The sequence below is a fragment of the Podarcis melisellensis genome (genome assembly GCF_964234715.1).
Source record: "Podarcis melisellensis genome assembly, chromosome: Z".
In the NCBI taxonomy this organism is placed as follows: domain Eukaryota; kingdom Metazoa; phylum Chordata; class Lepidosauria; order Squamata; family Lacertidae; genus Podarcis; species Podarcis melisellensis.
In genome coordinates this window covers 14,430,767-14,453,703 of record NC_138547.1, presented here as the reverse complement: position 1 = coordinate 14,453,703, position 22,937 = coordinate 14,430,767, and the positions used below count along the sequence as shown (strand labels likewise).

Sequence of the window (22,937 nt, the reverse complement as noted above, 5' to 3'; positions counted from 1 at the left end):
ATGAGAAGCTACAAGGATTCACAGTTTCTCAAATAATATGCAAACCAAACCAAACCTCAGCAACCCTTCAGAATTCACACTCTTCCAAATTTTGCAGTGTGGTTTGCCAACCGAAGAATGTTTACAAAAATGCCTCATCTTAGGGGAAAGTGACATAGAATTGACTATATTAGTTAAAATAACATATAAAATGGAGTATATTAAGGCAGCAGTCATCAACCTTTTCAGACCTAGGACCCACTTCTAACCCAAACATGTATTTGGAGACCCATTTATTAATCTTCCACCATATATTTGCATGGTGGCAATGCTCCTGCTGTGCCCAGCCTTGGATCATGCTATGACTCACTGACAGGTCCCTACACACCAGCTGCATTAGGAGAAATCACTTGCAACATGTTTATTAAGAGAAATTGCACTGAAATGCTGGCAGTTTTAGAAAATAATGAATTCACAAACTGATGCAAAAACGTGGCTATCTCAGCTTAAGATTGCAAAAAGGAGAAGCTGAAATTGACATATTTGTCCACCTTTAGCTACAACTCCCATCATCCCAGACCATTAACCATGAACATAAGAAGACTGGCCTGGCTGCTAGATCAGGCCAATGGGCTACCTAGTCCAGCATCCTGTTCTTACACTAGCCAACCAGGTGCCCCCAATGAGAAGACTGCAAGCAGAACCTGACTGCAACAGTGTTATTCCTATTTGCAGTTCTCTACATTTGGTATACAGAGGAGATAGAACTAAGAAATTCCCTGCTGGATTGGGCCAGAAACTCACAGAGGATAGCATCCTGCCTTCGCAGTGACCAACCAGCAGGGGTCAAGTGCAACAGCACTCTCCCCACTCGCGATTCTCAAGATTCATACTCGATGTTATCCACTACAGACTTGGCTTTCTAACCACTAGACCACAATAGGTAATTGGCATACCCATTTCCCAGCTGGGAAACTGAGGCTGAGAGAGTGACTTGCCTAGTGCATGTTCCAGAACGGGAATTCTGATCCCAACTACTGATTATGCCTGCCCACAACTTGAAAGCGCAATTTGTTTGCTCAGAAGCGATTCCTATTGTGTTTCAGTGGGACTAACTCCCAGGTAAAGTGGTTGTATAGGACTGCAGTCTTAATGAGAATGTTGCCGGATTTCCGTCATCAAATGCATTGTTATGATCCACAGGCTGTTTCCTCTCCCTGTTACATACTCTCGTGTCAGAGGGCAGAATCAAAAGGTTTTTAAGCAAGGGGGCTATGGAAACAAAGTTGGCCAAAAGCAACAAGGGGCACTTGTTTTGAGGAAATCCCCACCCCTTCTGAATTGTCTGGGGGCTCTAAGCATCCTTCTTCCAAGGTGGGTCAGTGGGAAGGGGACAGAACATAAACCTGTCCAGGAGCCAAGTAGTGCCATTGGCAAATTTGTTTTTCATTGTCTGACCTGAACAAGCTATAAAAAGATGTAGTTGGGCACGGAATCCACTCAGTCACTATTCTGTTATAACCACTGTTCTGCATGGTAAACAGTTTGGTTAGCAACAAACCTTTTGTATAGTATATTAATGGGCCCAATCCATTCATTGGAGTAGAGGCTGGTCTATTAGGACAACTGCCCCACCAACCTTAGTCTGCTCTCAGCCAGCCCCCACCTGCCTGCTTTCTTTCTTACAACCAGTCCAGGGGGTGGCCCTGCCTATCAGCTTCCTCCTCCTTAGTGTAAGTGTTGCCCCTTGAACTTCTCAGGAGGAAAGAGGATGGGGAGAAAACTAGAACTAGTTGGCTCTGCCTTCCATTGGCCCTGGTGTCGCCTACAGTTGGGCTCCCTGCCTTCTGCCCTACCTCCCTCGCAACGGGTACCAACCATCACAGAGAGCACCTGCTCCCACACCATCCTGCTTGCACCTTAGGTTCTGTTTCAGATGGTCTCCCAGTGTGCCCATCCCCTAGGTTGGTGTGGTTGGGTGGCCAACAAGGGAAAGGTCCTTCTCTATGGTGGTTCCACAGCTACCAGAGGTTCCAGCTGAACCAAGAGATTCAAATGACAAGAGATTCTAAGTAAACATTAGGAAGAGCTTCCTGGTGGCAAGACACCTTCCACAGTGGAACAGACTTTCTCGGAAGGTGGTGGACTCTTCTTCATTGGAGACTATGAAACAGAGGTTAGGTGTCCATCTTTCAGGGAGTCTTTAGATGTGATTCCTGAATTGCATAGGGGTGGTCTTGATGGTTCCTGGGGTCCCTGCAAATTCTACAATCTATGATTATATGACAATGGGTGGAGTTTTGGATCTCCCACAAAAGTGGGAGACCATTCACATGCTCAACCATCAGTAGATTGCTGAGTGATGTGCATTTGTGTGTTAACTGGGCCTTTCTCAAGGGCAGAGGAAGGCGGTGGAGGGTGAGTGGGAAACCAAATAGATCCACTCCAAGTCATAATCCCCAATGGAATACTGCCATGCTGTCCAGAATATGCATGCAAAATTAATCTGCAATCAAGACCTTACACAATGCTGGCTGGCCTCTTAATAGGTACAGACACCAATTAGCAATGCAAAACAAACAGATAACGACCATTAAAGAAGGGGGGAAACACATTAGGTTTTTCTCAGGGATTCAGAAACATGATTAGCACTTGCTGGAGCAGGGGGGCTTTTTACCCACCCCCATCCAAAGCCAACCAGCACCAAAATATCTCACAGACATCGGCAGTGGCTGCTGCTGCTGCTTCAGCTCCAGGAAAGAAAAAAATGCAGACGGCTTTGGGTTTCCCCAGTTCCCCTCCATCCGCCAGGCGAGTACCACGTACTGTCTCCATGGAGACAGCCACATGCAAAGTTGCTGTGCTGATGGAGCACACTACAATGCAGGATACGGCCCCCTTGTGCACAATAAGATCAGTTGGTTTGCAGGTGGTGGTAGGGAATCTCTAGGAGGCTGTAAAGATGCTGATTTGGAGAGCACAGCCAGCAGCTAAATTCCTCGTTTAACACCTCTAACGACTAGGCTTCCAGGCTTTAATGGATTTAATCAGTAGATCAGCTATGGTGAATCTCAGGCCTGCCAGGCTTCTGCATTTGGTCTGCAAGGGAAGCCATGCCACAGCTGTCCTGCACACCATATGCAGTACAGTTTAGCATCAGAGGTGAGATGGGAACAAACTGAAAAAAGAGCCAGTATAGTGTAGTGGTTGGAGAGTTGGACTAAGACATGGGAGAGACCAGGGTTCAAATCTTCCTCCCTCGGCTATGAATCTCAGTGGGTTCCCTCAGGCCAGTCACTGCCTCTCTCATCCTAACCTACCTCACTGGGTGGTTGTTCTCGGGATGACACGAGGAGAGAACCATTAGACACCATTTTGAATCAAGATGTGAGACTGAACCTTTCAGAACCGCACTGATTTTAACCAACTTTTGTGTGATCGTTCCTGAGATCAAGACACAGTTTTTCATCTATGTTTGGATACAGTCGGATAGCATTCTGAATCAACTGCGCTGGTTTTAACCACTGATCTTTTGGTTTCTTAGAACAACTGAGCAAAGTTTAGAAGTCACCTTGGCAATTACACGGCACATAAATAAACAAATCATATCTCAAAAGGCAAGGGCTGGTCCCACTCTTGCTTATTTCAATCTGGTGGATCCTGGGAACTGACGTTGCTGGGGAGTGCAGCTTCATGAGGGGGGAAACTACAGTTCCCAGGATAAATGTATGGCAAGCATGCAGCCAAAGCACAATCCCTTTGCATCCTTCCTGATAACACCAGTTCAACTCAGCAGACTTTCACCTGAGGTGTCCCTGAATGCTGAATGTGTTAAGTTTTCATAGCCACTCCCCTCCCCTTTTGCTGGGAAATCCAGAAAGCCTTTGCTAGCAGAACAGCTGATGTTGAGGAATGTCTTTGGCCTCTAGGCATGGAGAGAGGAATCTCACGTCATCTGTGGCAGGCAGGCAGGCAGGCAGGCAGGCAGGCAGGCAGGCAGGCAGGCAGGCAGGCACATACACACAGACATAAAACTGTGCTGTGTGCTATTAGAGCCACTGGGGGTTGACCCCAAGAGATGTCACTTTGTGCCACTTTTTCCTAGCCCCCCCCCACACATTTAAGCCCCACAAAACCCTGTGCTGTAGGGTAGAGCTTCACGTCTGAGTGGGGATTTGAATCCTGGTCTCCCAAGTCCTTATCTGACATTCTAACCACTACACAGGAGGCGCAGGTTACAGCAACAGCTAAGGCGACATTTTCCCACCTTCGCCGCATTAAGCAGTTGGTCCCTTACCTTTCCCGCCCCGACCTGGCCACAGTGATCCATACGACGGTCACCTCCAGGCTTGACTACTGTAGTTCACTCTACGCAGGGCTGCCCTTGAAACTGTCCCAGAAACTCCAGCGGGTGCAGAATGCTGCAATGAGGCTCCTCACGGGGTCTCTGCCATGGGAGCATATTCACCCAGTGGTTTACCAGTTGCACCGGCTCCCGGTGGAGTATCAGGTCAGGTTTAAGGTGCTGATTTTGACCTTTAAAGCTCTTTGTGACTTAGGGCCCTCGTACAGGACCGCCTCTCCTGGTATGCCCCGCAAAGGACCTTAAGGTCCATGAATAATCATAGTTTAGAGGTCCCGGGCCCTAAGGAAGTTAGATTATCCTTCACCAGGGCCAGGGCCTTCTCAGTGATGGCTCCGACCTGGTGGAATGCTCTGTCCCATGAGACCAGGGCCCTGCATGATTTAACTTCCTTCCACAGGGCCTGTAAGACAGAACTATTCTGCCTGGCTTTCAATTTGAACCTGGCCTGATCTTTTGTTCCCCTTCCTTCCCTCCCCCTCCCCTTTTTGTGAAGATTGCCCGTTCTGGGATCCCATAGCTGGTTCTCCCCTGGTCTCCTCGCTGGCCCAAGTGGGACTAATTTAGCCAGCTAGCCCTGGTGATCATCTAATGTTTATTGGATGGATTTCCCCCCTAAATTGATTTTTGATTTTATTGTTATTTATGCTTTATATAATATTTTAAGCCTTTTTTTGTTATGTTTTGTTTTAGCGTCAATTGGGTGTTTTAAATTTGTTGCTAGCCACCCTGAGCCTGGTTTCCTGAACCGGGAAGGGCGGGGTATAAATAAAAATTATTACTATTATTATTATTATCATCATCACACTGCTCCTCCTCAGCTGAACCATGCAGATTAAGCGGTATTGTCATGGTTCAAGGACACAATCCACCCATGCCAAAAGCACTCCAGGAGGTTGCAGAGCAGGACTGTTGAGGAGTGTGGCCTGGGGAGAGTCCCAAGGACCAAAAAGAGAGGCACGGAGGGCCACATCGGGCCTCCAGTCCTAAGATTTCCCACCCCTGTCCTAGAGACTCCACTAGGGCCCCAGAGATCTCCATGATGAAGGTGTATACTTTGCACTCAAATGACCCAGGCCACCCCTTTGCAGTCTGAGCCCTATAAAACAAAGTCAAAACAATGCTTGGCAACTTAACAGGTTGCGTCATGAAGTTTATGCTGTGCCTTGCGTATATGATCCGTTTATCTTCAAGGGAGAGTTGTGACTGCATCATAGTCTCAGCCTTAACCTTATTGTGTGAACAAAAGCTTGACGCTGCCATTATTCTGCGACCTTTTGAGAATATTCTGCAACCTCTCCTTAATAGTTTTTTTAAGGTGTTTTTTTATACTGCCACAATGGATTTGGTTATTTTTTTAAAAAAATAAGCTTTCTTCTTCCTCCTAATTTTCTCACTTAAGAAAATTAAATCAATAAACCTACAGATGTTCCAGTTTATCCTTTCTGTCTTGGTTTCATTATGCTGTATAGCTCAAGGGTACCCCTTGGACAGAAATAGCACAACCAATGTAAGGAATAGGAGCATCCCAGACAGTGAGATTTCAGGGCCCAAACCTGAGACCTAGGGTGGGCTCTGGTGACGTCATGGATGGAAGCCTCTTGTGATGTAATGGGGTGGCTTTTCGAGATGAAGGTTAATGTGGTGGTGGGTGGGCTATAATTTGCAACCAGCTTTTGCTGGGCTGCATGCACGGTCTTCTTAATTGGTTTTTATTGTTCGAGAAGGCACTCTCACCCACCTAGAGATGCCAACCAGTGGATGGTGCCAACCAGTGGATGGTGATGTGTGGATGGTCCAATATAAATCCACCACTAATGTGCTATTATTGTGCCAATAACATTTCATAAAAGAATAGATCCACACACAAAAACCCCAGTCTAGAGGGACCAAAACAAATTAGCTAAAATCAGGGGATTTTTTTTGAGCTGGAACTCATCGGAACTCAGTTCTGGCACCTCTCAGGTGGGCACCACTGCCATAACCAGAGAACAAGGGAGATGTTTGTGGTGAGTTCTGGTACCTCTTTTCCTAGAAAAATAGCACTGCTCAGAATACTTGCTGATCTACTTCAAATCACTAAGATATTTATTGCTAGATCTTGATCAGCTTTCTGCCCACAGGGGAGATCCATGTCCAGGTTTCAGCTCATTCACGCTAATTCAGGAGAGAGTTTCAGACAAAAGAACATCTCTCAATCATACCCCTTTTTTTGAACAACAAGACTCAACACCAGACGACTTGTTGGAGGGTGACAGAAGTCACTGGAAAGGCCGATAAAACCTAACCAGCCTTAGGGTAAAATAAATGGAGAACTGAAGGGTGAATAGCCACCCCCTTCCCTCCACTTCCCCACTGTCAATGCTGAGATGGAGCTGTGCTAGCAGCCAACTTCCAAAACAGAATAGAGGTTTTGAAGGCTTCCAGCACGAGACCTATGTCCTAGCCAATCAGCCATTCTTGCTCTCTGTGCTAAGCTTCCCAACATAATCCTTTCCGCCCTTGCTGGGCACTGGATGAGACTGTCCACCATTGTGCTGAGGACCGGGGTCTCCTCCCCCAAGTTCCTACCCCAACAGCTGATAGAAAAGCATTTAAGGTTTTTTCTGAGTAGCAGAGCTGGAAGCTCTTTCCAAGGTCCAACAGAAATTACCTTCCCCATTTTTTATTTGCAGGGGGGCGGGCAGATGTTCACATAACTGTTTGGGACAATCCGCAGAAGGCTCAAGCTGGATTTAAGCAGTATGTGGATTCAAACCCAGAGTCTCAAATCCAAGGTAGAGAAGCATCCCCCAAAATGCTGCCCTCCAGATACATGAAGACCACAGCTGCCATAAATTATGCTAACTGGGGTTGATGGGATTATAGCCCCGGATACACTGAAGACAGCATTTCAGGGAAATGATGACACAGAGCAACCAAACACACACTCAGACCCCTCTCCCAGCTGCCCATCTGACCTTCCTTCTGCCTTGGTAGCTCCTCAGGAACATCACGGAAACTGAAGTCTCCTCTCCCTTCACGAAACGCCTCCAAAAAGACCCTTTTCTTGAACATGCCTGCCTCTTTGGTGGGGTAGCCCTGGCCCTGGATATTTTCCATCCTCGAGGAAGCTCGCTCACATTCTTCATGCCTCGCTCCTTCCAAAACAATGAGTAACACCACCTCCCCACCGCGGCACTCAAACTCCCTGACGGACATGGCCTCACCTGGATGAAGCATGCTTAATATGTCCCTCCCCGTGACCTGGAACGTGGAGTCAGGCAAGGGAGGAGCTAAGGAACTAGGCAACCTGGCTGTTTATCACAACAACATAACCCTCCAGCTAAAAGCTCCAGAAGCGTTAAATGCAAGAGGTACATGTTTAAAAGTGCAGGGGGAAGGGGGGGGGAACCTTCTTCACACAGCACATAGTTTAGATATGGAATTTGCTCCCATGAGAGGCAGTAATGACCACCAAGGAGGAGTTGATAAATTTACAGAGGAGGACATGGCTGTCAGTGGCTGCTAGCCATGATGTCTGTTCCATCCAGTGGCGGAGGAAGGTGGGGGTGGTCCGACCCAGGTGTCATCCCTGAGGGGGGTGACATTTGGTGTGCCGCCCGCTTGTGACTCCCAAGCCTCCCTGAGTCCAGAAATGTCAAAATGAAGGGAGAAGGCCACTGGGAAAGCGGCACAGCTCCCCATCTTCCCTCGATGGATCGTTTTGACATCTCTGGAGTTGGGAGAGGCTTGGGAGTCGCAGGCAGGTGGCGAGCTGAATGTCCGCCACTGGCGGCTTACTCTGCCCCCCGTGGGTGGCTCGCTCCATCCCCCAGAAGCAGGGCATGTGTGCCGCTCCGTGCACCTGACCAGCTATCCCGTGCCTAGGAGGGCACCCTCTGCGCCCCGTGACCCTCGGTAGCATGCCCCACCCCCCTCAGGAGTGCGCCTACCCTGGGTAGCGTGGGCATATGATCCGCCGCTGGTTTTATCTACCTCCAGAGCATGCCTCTGAATACCAGCTGCTGTGAATCACAAGTGGCGAGAGTTGCTGTCAGGCTCAGGTCCTGCTTGCAAGCTTCCCATTGTGGCATCTGGGCCACCACTCAGAACAGGATGCTGGACTAGATGGGCCACTAGTCTCATCCAGCAAGGCTCTTCTTATGTTGTTAATATTCAAAGAGGGACAGAGATGTGTGTGAACGTATGGATGTGTGTGTGGCTGGAGAATGCCCACATTCAAACCATGCATTAAACCGCTGCAATAACACCAAATAATTCTGTAAGCTGTACGTAATATATCTATGGGTGCTGAGAGTGGTTGGGAGACTCCCCTATTCCCCTCCCAGAACTACAATTCCAAAACGGTTTAACAATCAATTCCTCTTCCAAGGGAACTCTTGAGAATCACAGCTCTGTGAGGGGAATAGGAGCCATGGCTGTTTGAAGTGGTATCTGTGGTGTATTATCTGCTACCTGGCGGGGAGGGGGATTGTTGCAAATAGCTATTTAAGGAAACCACTCAACCTCCATTTCCTCAACTTTGAGGAAGGCAGCCTCTCTCCCCACTGCTTCCATAAGGCCTCCTTCCAATCCCAACTCAAGTTGGCTGTCCCACAGGGAGGGAAATGAAAGCAGAGGGAAGTTCATTTCAAGGGTATATACATCCCTTTCCCTGTCCCCGGGCTGGCCTGGATTTCCACACACCATTTCACTTACAAGGAAGGAAAGTGAGGGGTGGGTGTTCAGGATGAAAGTGGGTCAGGATCCCCAGAGAGCTTTCCGTTGGTTTGATGGACACATGCCAGGCCACGGAAAGGCCCTCGACTGACCTCCCTGTTAATGGGTCGGCATCAACTACGCTTTGCCTGAGACTGGGCCCCTTTCTGGAGCTCTGCCCGGATTCCTGGAGTAAAACTCAAGGTGCTAGAGGCTCAGAACTATGGAGAGAGGAAATTCAGCTGCTCAGAGATGGAAAAGGGCAGGAGGTATTCCAGGCCTCGTTGTCGCTGGGGAGAAAAGATAGCTGGTTTTTAAAGGGTCTAAATCCCAGAGGTATAGTGATCGACAACAGCCCCTCAAGACGAATCCAAGGCTGTGCACACATTGCACATTTAAAGCACATCCCTAGCCCAAATAATATTGGGAATTGCAGTTTGTTAGCGGCTTCCTACATTCCTCTATGCTAGTGTCTCATAAACTTGAAAGCATTGTTATTGCCTCATTCACTTGTGAGAAAAAGGAGGGCCTACCTGCATTCAGGCAGGGGACAGTCCTAACCTGGTCTGGAGATGTTGGAAGTATGGCTGTTATTGTGGCAAAGCAAATGCTATTACCACTGAGTATACTACATTAAATTCTTTGAAACCAAGAAACTGTCTTGGGTGGGCAACTATTATTAATTAATTGGGAGAAATTCCACATGCTCAATGGGTAAACAACACTGCTTCATGGTTTAGCACCAATCAAGTGTTTGTGCTTCCATTTTGGAAGCAAAGGGGCAACGTCATGTTGAACCCCCAGCCAACCAACCATGCAGTGGTGAGGCAGCTTTTGTGAGCACATTCAGGCCTCATTCAAGGGGGCAAACGGGAGCTCAGATCACAATACCCAAAGCCCCCAGGTCCTTCTGCCAGGTTTGTCATGTCAGTGCTGTGAAGAAGGCGGAATGCATCTGCCAAACTTATAAAAAAACCCTACTATATTGCCATGGCAACTAGGACAGGCTTTGAGGCCTGCTCAGAATTCCAGCCTCTGCCCTGCAAAAATAGGCCCCTGGAGGCGATGCCAGAGCCCCTTTTCAGACAGAACACCCTGCCATTACTAGTGCTGTGACCACAGCCCCAGGGCAATGTGGGCTATGGCCCCATGGCATATCTTTACAGATAATATACACCGGACATAGATGAAAAGGGTGGAATCTGAATTATTATTATATTAAAAAAATATAAACCGAAGGCGAGGCCCAGAATGCAACAGCTATTCCCGCACCACTGGAACATGAGCTTGTGAGAACTATGCCTAAACCAGACATGAGTAACCTATGGGCCTCCAGAGGTTGCTCAACTACAGCTCACACCAGCCCCAGCAAACATGGCCAAGGGTCAGGGATGATGAGAGTTGTAGTCCAGCAACATCTGGAGGGCCACCTGCCAGTGGTGGGCAGAGCCAGAGGCAAACAAGGGAGAGAGCCATGAATTTAATTTGTATGGCAGGCTATACATACTTACAAACTCCTCTTTATCCTTCACCTAGGCAAGCAAGAGGCATAATTAAAGTCCAAATGTTCCCCCAGGGCCAAAAAGATAACCAGCCGATAAGCTGAGGTCTCTCGGCTACTCCAGCCTTCCTTTGTTGTTACGTTCAGAGTTTATATTGCAAGCGCCTTTGAGCAGAGACTTCTCTCTCTTTGCTTATACAAGCACCCAAATATCCTGATGTTTTGTACTCCAATTCCCATCAGCCCCAGCCATCAAGGCAAATGGTAAGGGATTAAAGGAATCATAGTCCAAAACATCTGCAAGGGACATTACTATACATTGAGGAGTTTGCATAAATAAATCATCTTCAAGATTCCCATCCAGTGTTGACAGCAAAATGGCCCCTCTCTTTTTCTCCAAAGGGAAAGAGAAAGATTGAGAAGAAAGCCAAGATCCTACTCCCTGAAAACTCAGTGGCACTTCAGGGTCAGGTCTCCAGAGATGACCCATGGGCCAAATGCGTCACAGCTATTGGGAAATGTCCTCCTTGGTGGGAAAGGCGTTTTCCAACCCAATCCCTCAAGAGCCATTCTCAAGTTATTGCCACTTGCTATTTGCAAAGGACACTGGGAGAGTAAAGGGCTTCTCCCAAGGAGCAAATGAGGGACGAAGGGCTATGCAGATAGTCACAGGTTCAATCTTCAGATAGGGCCAAGAGAGAACCATGCCTGAAATCCGAAAGCCACTGCCAGTCCATGTTGACAGTATTGAACTAGATGAGCCAATGGGCTGGCTCTGTATAAGACAGTGTTTCATATGCCTACAAAGCTGTACAACAACCCGTGTTCAACCACTTTTGGCTACTGGAGATGACTGCAGTGATCGAACAGCCCTCAGAAAACTAGGGGCATGTTCACATTGCGACATTAGAGCATAGTGAAATTGATTCAGGGTTAGGTCCGTCCGTCCCCCCGAATTTCTCCCCCCCCCAAGCTGTTCACATCAGCATGTCTTCATTAGAGTCAGATTTTCCCCATTTGTCTACACACCAGGGGTCTTTGACGGGTGTGCGTATCTTGACCGTCTGCAAAGATGTTCATACCTTGGCTGAAGATGAATTAGGAACGGCTTGAAGATTGCAGTAAGTGTGAAGCTGGCTTGAGAAAACAATGCAACACACAGTTGTATTTTGTAACAAAGTACAGGATACATATGCAGTTTGGATAACATCATGGGAACACAGATTAATAACCCAGGACTGGAAACATGGTGAGTCAGTGGGAATGTGAACACAATTTATATGTCAGTGAGAAGACTATGATCTATATCCAATGCTAGTCCTCCAATGCTAGTAGACTCATTGAAATTAACAAACATAGGTAACTTAAACCCACCAATTTCAATGTTAAGTTAGATGGATTAATGCTAGATGGTAGCAGTACTTGGAATAAACTAGCTCAGGCCACATTCACACCATACATCTAAAGTGCTATGATACCACTTTAAGCAGTCTCAGCTTCCCCAAATTAATTATGGCAGCTATAGTTTGTTAAGGGTGCTGAGAGTTGGTAGAAGACTCCGCTATTCCCCTCCTATTGCTATAATTTCCAGAGTGATTTAACAGTCAATCCCTGTTCCCTGGGAACTCTGGGAATTATAGCAATAGGAAGGGGAATAGGGGAGTCTCCTACCAATGCTCAGCACCCTAAACAAACTAAAGTTCCCAGAATTCTTTAGGGGAAGCCATTACTTTTTTAAGTGCCGTTGTAGCACCATAAACATGTGGCGTGAATGTGGCCCCAGAATATCTGAACTATGCCTGAGAGTAGCTCCCATAACTGCCACATGAACAGAACATGAATTAAGTTTGCTTTGGGGTTTAATAAACCACAGCTTAGCGTTGCCATTTAATCCTTCAACAAATTCATGAGGCCTGGCAGCACAGTTTGATGCTTTGGTGTCAGACGGCAACCTTCATCATGTCCATTTCCTGTCTCCAGCACTGACAGAATTGAGATGAAGATGTCCAGACATTCCCACTGAGAGAACGAAAATAAGCCCCAGACATCCTGCGGAACAGGTGAGGCCCAGTTCCAAGAGGGACTTGAGATGCAGGCAGAAAGATAACCAGCTCCTCCTAGGCACAAATCACAAGAAACTTAAAAAGAAAAAAGTATTGTCCATTTTTGTGAGCTCAGTCCTGTCTAGAAGGTCAACCCATTTATCAAATTATCCAGCAGAGAGGGTGCTGGTATTATTTTGCAGTTAAGTGTTTTTACCCCCCCACCCCTGGCAACCTTTGGAAAAAAAGAAATTTATCCTGGATGCAGCCCGTCACCCTTGACGTCAAGCCCACATGCACAAACATTTTCTTTGACCGCTGGCCAAACGGTGCACGAGGCAGGAAGGACAAAAGAAAATGGATGTGGAGAAGATTCAATAGAGAAAACAAAAGCTCAGTGAAGACGTTTGATTGCACATGATGTCACGTGTGGAGTTGCTTTAGTGCAGGGATGGCCAACGTGGTGCCCTCCAGAAGTTGTTTGGCTACTACTTCTATCATCACTAACAACTGATCGTGCTTGCTGAGGCTGATGGGAGTTGTAGTCCCAACAACATCTAGAGAGCACCACGTTGCCTATCCCTGCTTTATTATTGCAGGCAAAATCAGTTGCATTGAGTTCTCATTTAAATCAACAGGACTAAAGTCATGACTACACAGGAATCCGCTTTATCAGAACATTGGTCCACCTAGCTCAGTATTGTCTACACTGACTGGCAGCAGCTCCCCAGGGTTTCAGGAAGGAGTCTCTCCTCCCTGGGCACTGAACCTCTGATCCAAAGGTAAAACAGCTAAAATCCAAGATTCCAGTCCTCATGATTCTGAAATATTTATATTCCACTATTCATTTTTTAAAAAACACCCAGAGCAGTTTACAACAACTATACAGTGAAGGCTGATTTAAACAGTCCCACTGAAACTCGTCTTCTGCTGAGTCAGCGTATTGGTCCATGTAGCTCAGTGTCATCTACACAGACTGCCAGCAGACAGGCATTCAGGCAGAAGCCCACCTGATCTGGAGATGCTGGAAGTTGAACAGGGAATGTTCTGCACACCAAGCAGAAGTTATAACACTCAACTAGAGGTAGACGTGGTGCTTAAAGGGCCAGATCCTCATGAAATTTATTAGCATTTTAGTGCAAATTTCTCCTAACACACACACACACACACACACACACAGAGAGAGAGAGAGAGAGAGAGAGAGAGAGAGAGAGAGAGAGAGAGAGACCTATGTTTGGATGTAGCTTTGACTCAATAACACTTTTTTGTAGCCATTTCCCCATACAGAATGCACATTCGTATGCAATTTTCATTAAAAGATTCATTTTTATGGTCACTTCTCCTCAATATATGCATTTTTGTAAACACTCTTTGGTTGGAGACTGGCATTGTAAAATTCATATATGTGTGAATTTCGAAAGATGGCTGAGTTTTGGTTCTCGTGTCAATTCAGAAAGAACAAATCAGGTTGCACTGCCTTTAAATGAGGACTGAATTCGATTTCTCCCCCCCCCCCTTAATAACTCGTCCCCACTCTTGTGGAAACACAGGGTGTGAAGCCTTGCTTGAGAGGAGAATTAGGCAACATAAAGCAACCAAGGCCAGCCCATGTCAAAATCAGAACAGTGACATTTTGCCAAATTGAAAATGTCTAGGTGGGAAATTCTGCTTTGGCTTCAGCTGTAAGCTGTGAGAGGCCTAGTCTTGCCTGGAATTCTGAAGTGTTTTGAGAGGGAACACAAGAATACAAAATCATTGTAACACAAAACAGCTTACACCACACAGTCAATGTGTTAGTTACTGAAGTGGCGTAAGACTCTTCACTGCTTTAACCTGGTGAGAAGAGAAGGGAGGGACAACCTAATACAGTATAAACAAAGCTGAAGGCTCCCCCTTCTGGCTGGCAGAAATGCAGCAAGGACCTCTGCTTGGAGCAGTGTTCTTCCCCCTCTGTTGTTGAATTACAAATCTCATCCTCCAGACCCAGCTTAGCCAACAGCCAGGGGTGATGCGGGTTTCAGTTCAACAACAGCTGGAGATCTATAGTGGAAGACCACTGACTTAGAGGAGGCCTCCAGATGTTGCTGGACTGCAACTCCTATTGTCCCCTGACTGTTGGCCAAGCTGATGGGGACTGATGGGAGTTGGAGTCCCACACTATACAGAGGGGCACAGATTCCCCAGCTCTAATCTAAGGAGAGGCATTGTCCCTTCTCTCTCCTATGAGGGAAGGCCTCTTTTAAATAAGAGGCATTCCTCCATCTCTTGTAGGCTGTTTCGCAGATCAGGGCTGTTCTTCTAGTGATCTTTAGACTCCAACTCCCATCATCCCTGGCTGTTGACCATGCTGGCTGGGGCTGATGGGAGCTGGAGTCTAGCAACATCCATAAACCTACAAAAGTTTTCCACCCCTGGCTCAGAATAATTCCTGGGAGTTGTTCCAAGAGAATCTCCAGCTCTTTCTCTCAAAGGGAACAGATTGTCCAAAGCATTCAACACAAAGTGCACACATACACACTATGCATGGCCAGAGAGGAAGGTCTCTTTTGCACACTTGTTGCATGACTGGATTTTGGCAGGTGCAGCCTGCCCTAAGGAGAAAAAATCATTTACTGAAACTCATATTTCATTGCTGATTGGGACGTAATCCTTGATCAGGGAGGGTGGTGCTGATCAGAGCTGGCAAAAGGTCAAAGTGGATGATTTTCTTTATTTAAGGCTTGTATGCGTAATAAAAAATTAAGCAGACAGAAGGTGACCCGGAAACTACAGTGGTACCTCAGGTTACATACGCTTCAGGTTACACACGCTTCAGGTTACAGACTCCGCTAACTCAGAAATATTACCTCAGGTTAAGAACTTTGCTTCAGGATGAGAACAGAAATCGTGCTCCAATTCTGAGAAGAGTTATTCTATGTTCTTAAGATCCCTTTTTCAAACAGCCTCTTGTGAAAATCTGCCCCTTGATAAAAGTTGCCACTATGAATTCTTCTTCCCTGGTACAGTGGTACCTCGGGTTACATACACTTCAGGTTACAGACTCCGCTAACCCAGAAATAGGACCTCGGCTTAAGAACTTTGCTTCAGGATGAGAACAGAAATCGTGCTCTGGCAATGCGGCAGCAGCAGGAGGCCCCATTAGCTAAAGTGGTGCTTCAGGTTAAGAACAGTTTCAGGTTAAGAATGGAGCACCGGAACAAATTAAGTACTTAACATGAGGTACCACTGTACAACTAATCCAGAATGTAGCAGCTAGACTGGTGACTGGGAGTGGCTGCCAAGACCATATAACACCAGTCCTAAAAGACCTACATTGGCTCCCAGTATGTTTTCAAGCACAATTTAAGGTGTTGGTGCTGACCTTGAAAGCCCTAAACAGCCTTGGCCCAGTATACCTGAAGGAACGTCTCCACCCGCATCGTTCAGCCTGGACACTGAGGTCCAGTGTCAAGGACCTTCTGGCGGTTCCCTCACTGTGAGATGTGAGGTTACAGGGAACCAGGAAGAGGGCCTTCTCGGTAGTGGCGCCCACCCTGTGGAATGCCCTTCCATCAGATGTCAAGGAAATAAACAACTATTTAACTTTTAGAAGACATCTGAAGGCAGCCCTGTTTAGGGAAGTTTTTAATGTTTGATGTTTTATTCTGTTTTTAATCTGTTGGGAGCAGCCCAGAGTGGCTGAGAAAACCCAGACGGATGGGTGGGGTATAAATAATAAAATTATTATTATTATTATTATTATTATTATTATTATTATTATTATTGGCACAATCATTTCTTAGCAGAGGTGAAGAACCCGGAAGAGTGGGGTTCAAATCCCTTCTCATCCATGAAGCTCACTGGGTGGCCTTAAGCCAGTCACTCTCTCCAGGCCTAACCTACGGTACCTTACAGGGTTGTTGTGCAGGGATAAAGAGAGAAGCCTGTATGCCATGAACTCCTTGGAGGAAAGGTAGATTATGGCTGCTTTTAACAGATAGTAAAGCTATTTTTCAAAAAACATGGACATAAATGAATATCTGATTACTTTAAAATATTCTAGGACCATTTTACAGACCTAAAAGAGAAAGCTGAGAAAGGGAGGGGGTTTGGGAACTATAATTGACAGATAAATTAATTTGGGGAAGTGCTGTGCATGCAGAGGGTCCGAGGTTAAACCCCCAAGGGCATCTCCAGGTACGAAAAACATGGAGTCATTGTAGAAAATACTGAGCTACGTGCACCAATGGTCTGACTCAGAAGAAGGCAGCATCTTAAATAAAATGAGAACTAGAAACTTGATTCCCTGCAAGTGAAAGCTGAGGTTCTCTGAATGCCAATACTGTAGCACATTCTGAGACTTGTGTCTCTGTGTTTGCTGTCAAGACTTTCTTCCACTTCTGCATTACACACAGTCCCTTAAACCTGACATAAGCCCAGCCTTCTTGAACACTCCATACTTCCATAAAATCAAGTGCATTTAGATCTTATGACTTGTAGTCAAACCACAAGACTTAAACACAAAGAATGAAACTGATTCTTCACACATACAACCACCTACACAACCACATTACTGTACAACAGCAGATGATATAAATCAGAACACCATCTGTTTCTGCAGCACAGAAGCAGTTCAACAGTTAAATGTCTGGACCCACCTGTGGCAACCATATCTGCATTGAAGGCAAGTAGGGCAGGTGCTTTCCTTCAGAATAAGGGCTGTTGATAACTTGTGGCTAGACTCTGGTGCTTCTATAAAGTGAAGGTTTTGTAAAAAACACTTCCTTAGACCAAACACCAGAGAAAAGGAAAGAAGACTCTCATGCCCACTGCCAGATGTCTTCATAAGAGGCAGGATGTGAAAGAGATATATTTCTTGATAAGCCTGCCAAGGTTATTTTAAATATACTCTTCTTAGACAGAGGAGATACCCATAAAGGAAGGTAAAAGGAAGGGGGGAAATATATAACATTTCCAATTCATTTCCACGGTATGGCTTTAAATCAAAGCAAGTATGGCACTCCCACTCTCCTGAAATAGAATTGATGGCTAAATGGAACCTCCAGGTACAGCTGCAGTCTCTTTCCAACATACCAAATACTGGGCACCTGTGGAATAGTTTTGTACATAAGAAGGATCTAGTCCAGCATCACGTTCTCACAGTGGCCAACCAGACGCCCCAAAAGGAAGGCCACAAGCAGAACTGAGACACAACAGCAACTCTTCCTCTCCTGCGGTTTCCAGAAACTGACAATTAAAAGTATCACTGCCTTCAAAAGAGGAGGTAGAACATAGCAAATGGGGTTCGTCACCATTGCTAGCCTTATCCTCTGCAAATTTGTCTAATCCTATTTTAAAGCTATCCAAGTTGGTGGTCGTCTTCTTGTTGTGTTCAGTTCTGGACTTAATGGTATTATGGAAGGGGGTGCTATTTAGATGGTAATGTGTATTCTGTGCTTCAAAATATGAAAAAAACCAGCCCTTCGCCAAGTGGAATCTCCCTTGCCAAGTGGAGTTCTGGACCCTGGACCCCAAAATCCTTCCCTGATGGCACCATTGGGGGGACAGATATCTGAGTCGGAATATTGCTTTCATGCTCTTATTGGGGGTTTTCCAGCAGCCAGCTGGGAAAATGTGTTGGATCCTTTGGCTACTTAAGTCACGTAAGGCTTAAAACGAGAGTTAGAAATCCCAAAGAGGCTTGTCCTCCAGCTATGACATTGTCCTGGAATTGAACAGAGGGGGCATCTGGGCCTGTGCAGAGCGAGCACTGAGTAACACACATATGCAAGAGGGAGAGAATTTCCAGTACCGGTTCTGTGCCAAACAGTGGAGGCTGGTCTATTAGGGATGAAATGGGCACTGCCCTATGAACTTCAGTCTGCCCTCAGCCAAACATCCTCTCTCAGCCTTGTGCAGAGCTTGTCTGAGGCCCAAGGTGGGAGTCTTGTTAGAATAAAGTTATAAACTCAAGCAAAAAATTGGCCAGTCCCTAGTGGGGCCCCCAGCCAGCTTAGTCCTCTGAGGTCCAGGGCAAGTGTACCCGACTGAGCGCCCTCCTGGCATGGGCTTGCTTTCTTACAACCAGTCCAGCAAGTGGCACAGACTGCCAGCTTCCTCCTCCTCCTCTTCCTTAGTTGTTTTTGCAGAACTCATTAGGGAGGAGGATAGGAACAAAACCATAATTAGTTGGCTCTGCCTCCACTTGCCGTTGGCCCTTTCTCCACTCATTACTGGCCCCATCTACTTCTTGGGCTCACTGCCTTCTGCCCCACCAGGCCAAACAGGCACAAACCATTACTGCTCCTGAAACACTGGTTGCTCAGACCAACTGTAGGAGACAAGTTAATATCCTTTCCTACTAGGGTTGTCAGACCTCTAGGTCTGACGCAAAGTCTCCCAGTTTGCCTGGCCGTCTCCAGGCAGCAACTGATTGGCATGAATCTCCAGGTATGCGAGGTGGCCTTTAATAATAGTAATAATGACAATAAAAATGATGATGACGACAGTGCATACAACTTGCAAGCTTCAGCCCAGCAGGAGCTGACTGTGAATTATAGAAGGGACACACTGGGGTGGCTCTCCTCTGCTCTGCTCTCCCAATTAACCTCCATCTCCAAAACCCACCCCTGTGACATAACTAGGAGGCCTCCCCCCATGACATCATCGGGGCCGCCCCAGATCTCAGGTTTCAAATCTCAGGCTCTGGGATACTCCTGAACTGGCCAAATTAGTGAATATTCTTTTCCTATGTCGCTGAAGATCATGGTGGGACACAAATTTCCCACTCCACAAAAGTGACTTCTCCAGCATTCTCCAAACACTGCAAGGATTCATGAGAAGGGATGACAGGGATCTCAAACCACCTTAGACAGGTTTCCTGAAAGTAACCTTCTTCTTTCTAGGCAACTCCTGGTTCCCTCTCATGGTGGGAATTAAGTGAAATTCTTGAGGTTGAATTCCCTCACCCCCTAGCAAAGCAGGGATGGCGTAATACAGCTAAGAGCACGTCCTCTCGGCAGAGGTGAAGGTGATAATTTGGCAAACCCACAAAAGCATCAACAACCCCATTACGCAAAATGTTTTTTTTGTGGGCTAACTGGAAGGGGTGGGGGAGAGCTAGAAGTGCCAGGGCTTCAGAGCTGGCTGGAAGCCCAGTCCCAAATTTAGATGAGTACATCTGGTGTGGGAAGGCCTACGGCACATGCTCAGAGGCATTCTATAATTATATCATCAGCATTATTAATCCACGAGTCCTGGAGCTGGTTCCTAGGAACAGAAGAATATGCCTTCTACTGAGACAGACCACAGGTCCATCTAGCTCAGTACTATCTACCCTGACTCAGGGATTCAGGTAGGGATCTCTCACAGCCTTACCTGGAGATGCCAAGGATTTAATCTACATGCAAGGAAGCTACTCAACCACTGGTGTGGCCTGTTGAAAAGCAGGTTGCAACAAACATAATATGTTTTAAAACACATCACACACACATACCAAGAATCCTGGGAACTGTAGCTTTTACCCCCTCACAGTGGTACAATTCCCAGCAGCCTTAAAGAACTACAGTTCCCAGGATTATTGAGGGGAAGTAATGTGCTTTAAATCCACCTTCTTTGCCAACCAGACACCCTCTAGAAGTTTTGCACTGCAACTACCAGCGTGCTGGCTAGGGCTGCTTAGAATTCCAGTTCTAAACTTCTGGAGGGTTGGCAAAGGCTGTGTTAGTGGGAAGCACTCGACACATGCTCAGAGATAGCCTCCCCTTCTAATTCATGTGATCTTCACCACTTCCAAAGTGGAAGCCCTTGTGTATATATATATTCGTTTCCAGAATGTCCTGAAATTGCATTTGCTTATGTACATCTTTTTTCAGTTTCATCTGGTCTCCACTCCCCACCACAGTCAACTCGAAAATTGCCTTCCTGGATTTGGGGGGGGGGGGAACCCTCTGAGACCAGCCAGTCAGAAGCATCACAGAGCTCAAGACCAAGGACTTGGAGGAATAGCCTTTCATGATCACCTAACCCTTGGTTTGTACTGAAAGGCAAACTGCTCCTGAAAATGGAGGTTCTATTTTGCTGTCATAGCTCATATAGCCACCAGTCAGCCTGTCTTCCTCCTCTCTAATCGTACTGTAAGAATACAAGGGCTTTTGTGCTGGATCAGGCCAAAGGTCCATCTTAGCTCCTCCCTTTCCAAGAAGCTCAAACATAAGGCAGGGAGGTGACTGATAAAGGTCTTCCTCATAAAAGGATTCAATGAGCTTCTGTATATCCTGGCCGACTGTAGACTGAAGCACTGTGGGGCAGAGACCAAAGCATTTTCATTTATGTTATGTTGTCAGATGCCACACACAGCATAAGCTGGGGAAGGGCCATAGTTCAGTGGCAGAGGGGCCCAGGTTCAATCCGCAGTGGCATCTACAGGTAGGGCTGGGGGAGAGTCCCTGTCTGAAACCCTGGAGAGCAGCTGCCAGTCGGTGTACGCAGTACTAAGCAAGAGGGGCCAATGGACTGACTTCAGCAGAAGTCAGCTCCCCAGCCCTTCCTTAAATTCAGAATCATGAGGACTGGAATCTTACTTCATTTTTTAGGGGGGAATGCCAAAGCTTAGTGGTAGAACACTTGGTCTGCATGCAGAAGGCTCTGGGTTCAATCCCTGTTGTCTCCAGGTAAGGCTGGGTGATAACTGCTGCCTGAAATCACAGAGAGCTGGTGTCAGACAGCATAGATTGTGCTGATTTAGTATAAGACACCTTGCTATATTCCTATTTATCTCAGCCTTTAATTCTGAGCCATTCTTAATAGTTTCTTAATTCATTTTTAGGGGGGAAAGTCATAGCAGAGAGGTAGAGCTCAGTCCCCAGCCCCTCCAGGTAGAGACCCCTTGGAGATCTGCTGCCAGTCAGTGTAGACAGTACTAAGCTATATAAGGCAGTTTCCTTTCAACAACAACAAGAAGCAGTTCTGACTAAATAAGCCACCTGTCCGTTTTCCACCTGCTGGCAAACCCCAGATCGCAAACTCTCGGGGGCGAAAACCTGCCTATTATTCCCCCCCCCCCATTTGTGGGGGGTGGCTGCTCTTTTGCTTGCGCTGCAAAGCATTACCAGCCAGGGGGTTGGACTAGATGCCCCCTTCGGGCCCCCTTCCACCTCTACCATCACGATTATTATTTTCTAGCCTTTGCCAAAGCGCGCGTCCTTTACCTGGCTATCCAACATCATCATCTCCCGCTCATCGTTCCCAAAGGCTGTTTGAGGAGAAAAGGCGCAGGAGAGGAATCCACTCAGGGTCGCTTGCCCTGATCGCCGGGTCACTCACTGGTCGCTTGCCATGCGGTTATAAATCCAGCTCAGGAAAGGGCTCTCCCTCTTTTACGCCTTGTCAAGAGTCCTTACTGCCTGGCTTAGCCCAGTTAAGAAAGGCGGCCGCGGCAGCAGGTCTCCAGCAAGCCTGGCGATGCTCCAACCCCTGCCAACACCACCCGGGAGTAGCTCAGCGTCTTCTTGGCAAGCCCATAATAATCCCGTCTTCCTGATCTCCTTCTCCGGGCGGAACTAGGGCGATTCCCAGCCGGCGGCTCCATAAAACTCTCTTATAGACGGCAGCCGCTTTTTGCGTCCAGCAAAGGAGGAATTATTATTTTTCTCTTCGCCACCAGCACAGTCTCGTTGCTAGTCAATTTCGCTTCCCTCCGCCTCCCCCGGCCTCTTCAATTTCCTATTGTTGTCTCCCCGCGCTGCGTGGGGAGAGGAGCGCCTCGCTGCTTCCCTCCTGGTCGCTCTCCTGCAAAAAGAGGTCCATGGGTGAAGAGAAAGCAGGAAGAGGAAGGGAAAAAATGGATCTGCTTTTGGGGAGTCTGGAGACAGAGAGAGACAGCGCTCTGAACGTTGCGCGCAGCTTGCAACAATTTGCAAAGGGCGGGGGTAGTGAGCGTGCGAAGGGGAGGGGGGGGACTGAAATGACTCAAACAGCCGCCAGCAGGCTTTTAAAAGATCGCCTCTTCGCTTTACTCTGCTCCCCGTCTCCCACATATTTTTTCCAAGCTAGCAAACGCCACCTCGCGTTTCCAAAACACAGTAAACCCCAAGGCCCCTGAGCGCGTGCAGAGTGCTTCCCCCTCCTCGAAGGCGAATCTATATAACCTAGATAAAGGTTGCCTAACAAGGAGGCATCTCTAGTTGACTTGGTGGGTTGATTGCACCCAGACTGGCTGCAGACAGGCCTACAGGGAGAAAATTAAAGGGGTTGTTTTGTAGGGAACTAAAGGATTCTGAGCATGGACAGAACAGCCAAACAACAATGGAACAAAGGAAGGGTTTTTTTTTTTAATAATCCGAGGGCTAAATTTATTCTCAACATGTGCAGA

The 22,937-nt window shown here is 47.0% G+C and overlaps 1 protein-coding gene across 2 annotated transcripts in view; it reads right to left on the bottom strand.

Annotated features, from left to right (window-relative positions):
• The window catches only part of RALGDS (ral guanine nucleotide dissociation stimulator), a 93,213-nt gene extending 70,735 nt beyond the window's left edge, over positions 1-22,478 (bottom strand). Inside the window, exon 1 of one of the 2 annotated variants that reach the window (XM_081897160.1) lies at positions 21,775-22,478. In XM_081897160.1, the coding sequence (XP_081753286.1) occupies positions 21,775-21,795 (21 nt within the window). In that variant the 5' untranslated portion in view covers positions 21,796-22,478. Of the gene's footprint in view, positions 1-7,302; positions 7,662-21,774 lie in introns of those variants that run through there. The other variant, XM_081897157.1, reaches the window with a different exon arrangement.
• Positions 22,479-22,937: the final 459 nt, after the last annotated feature.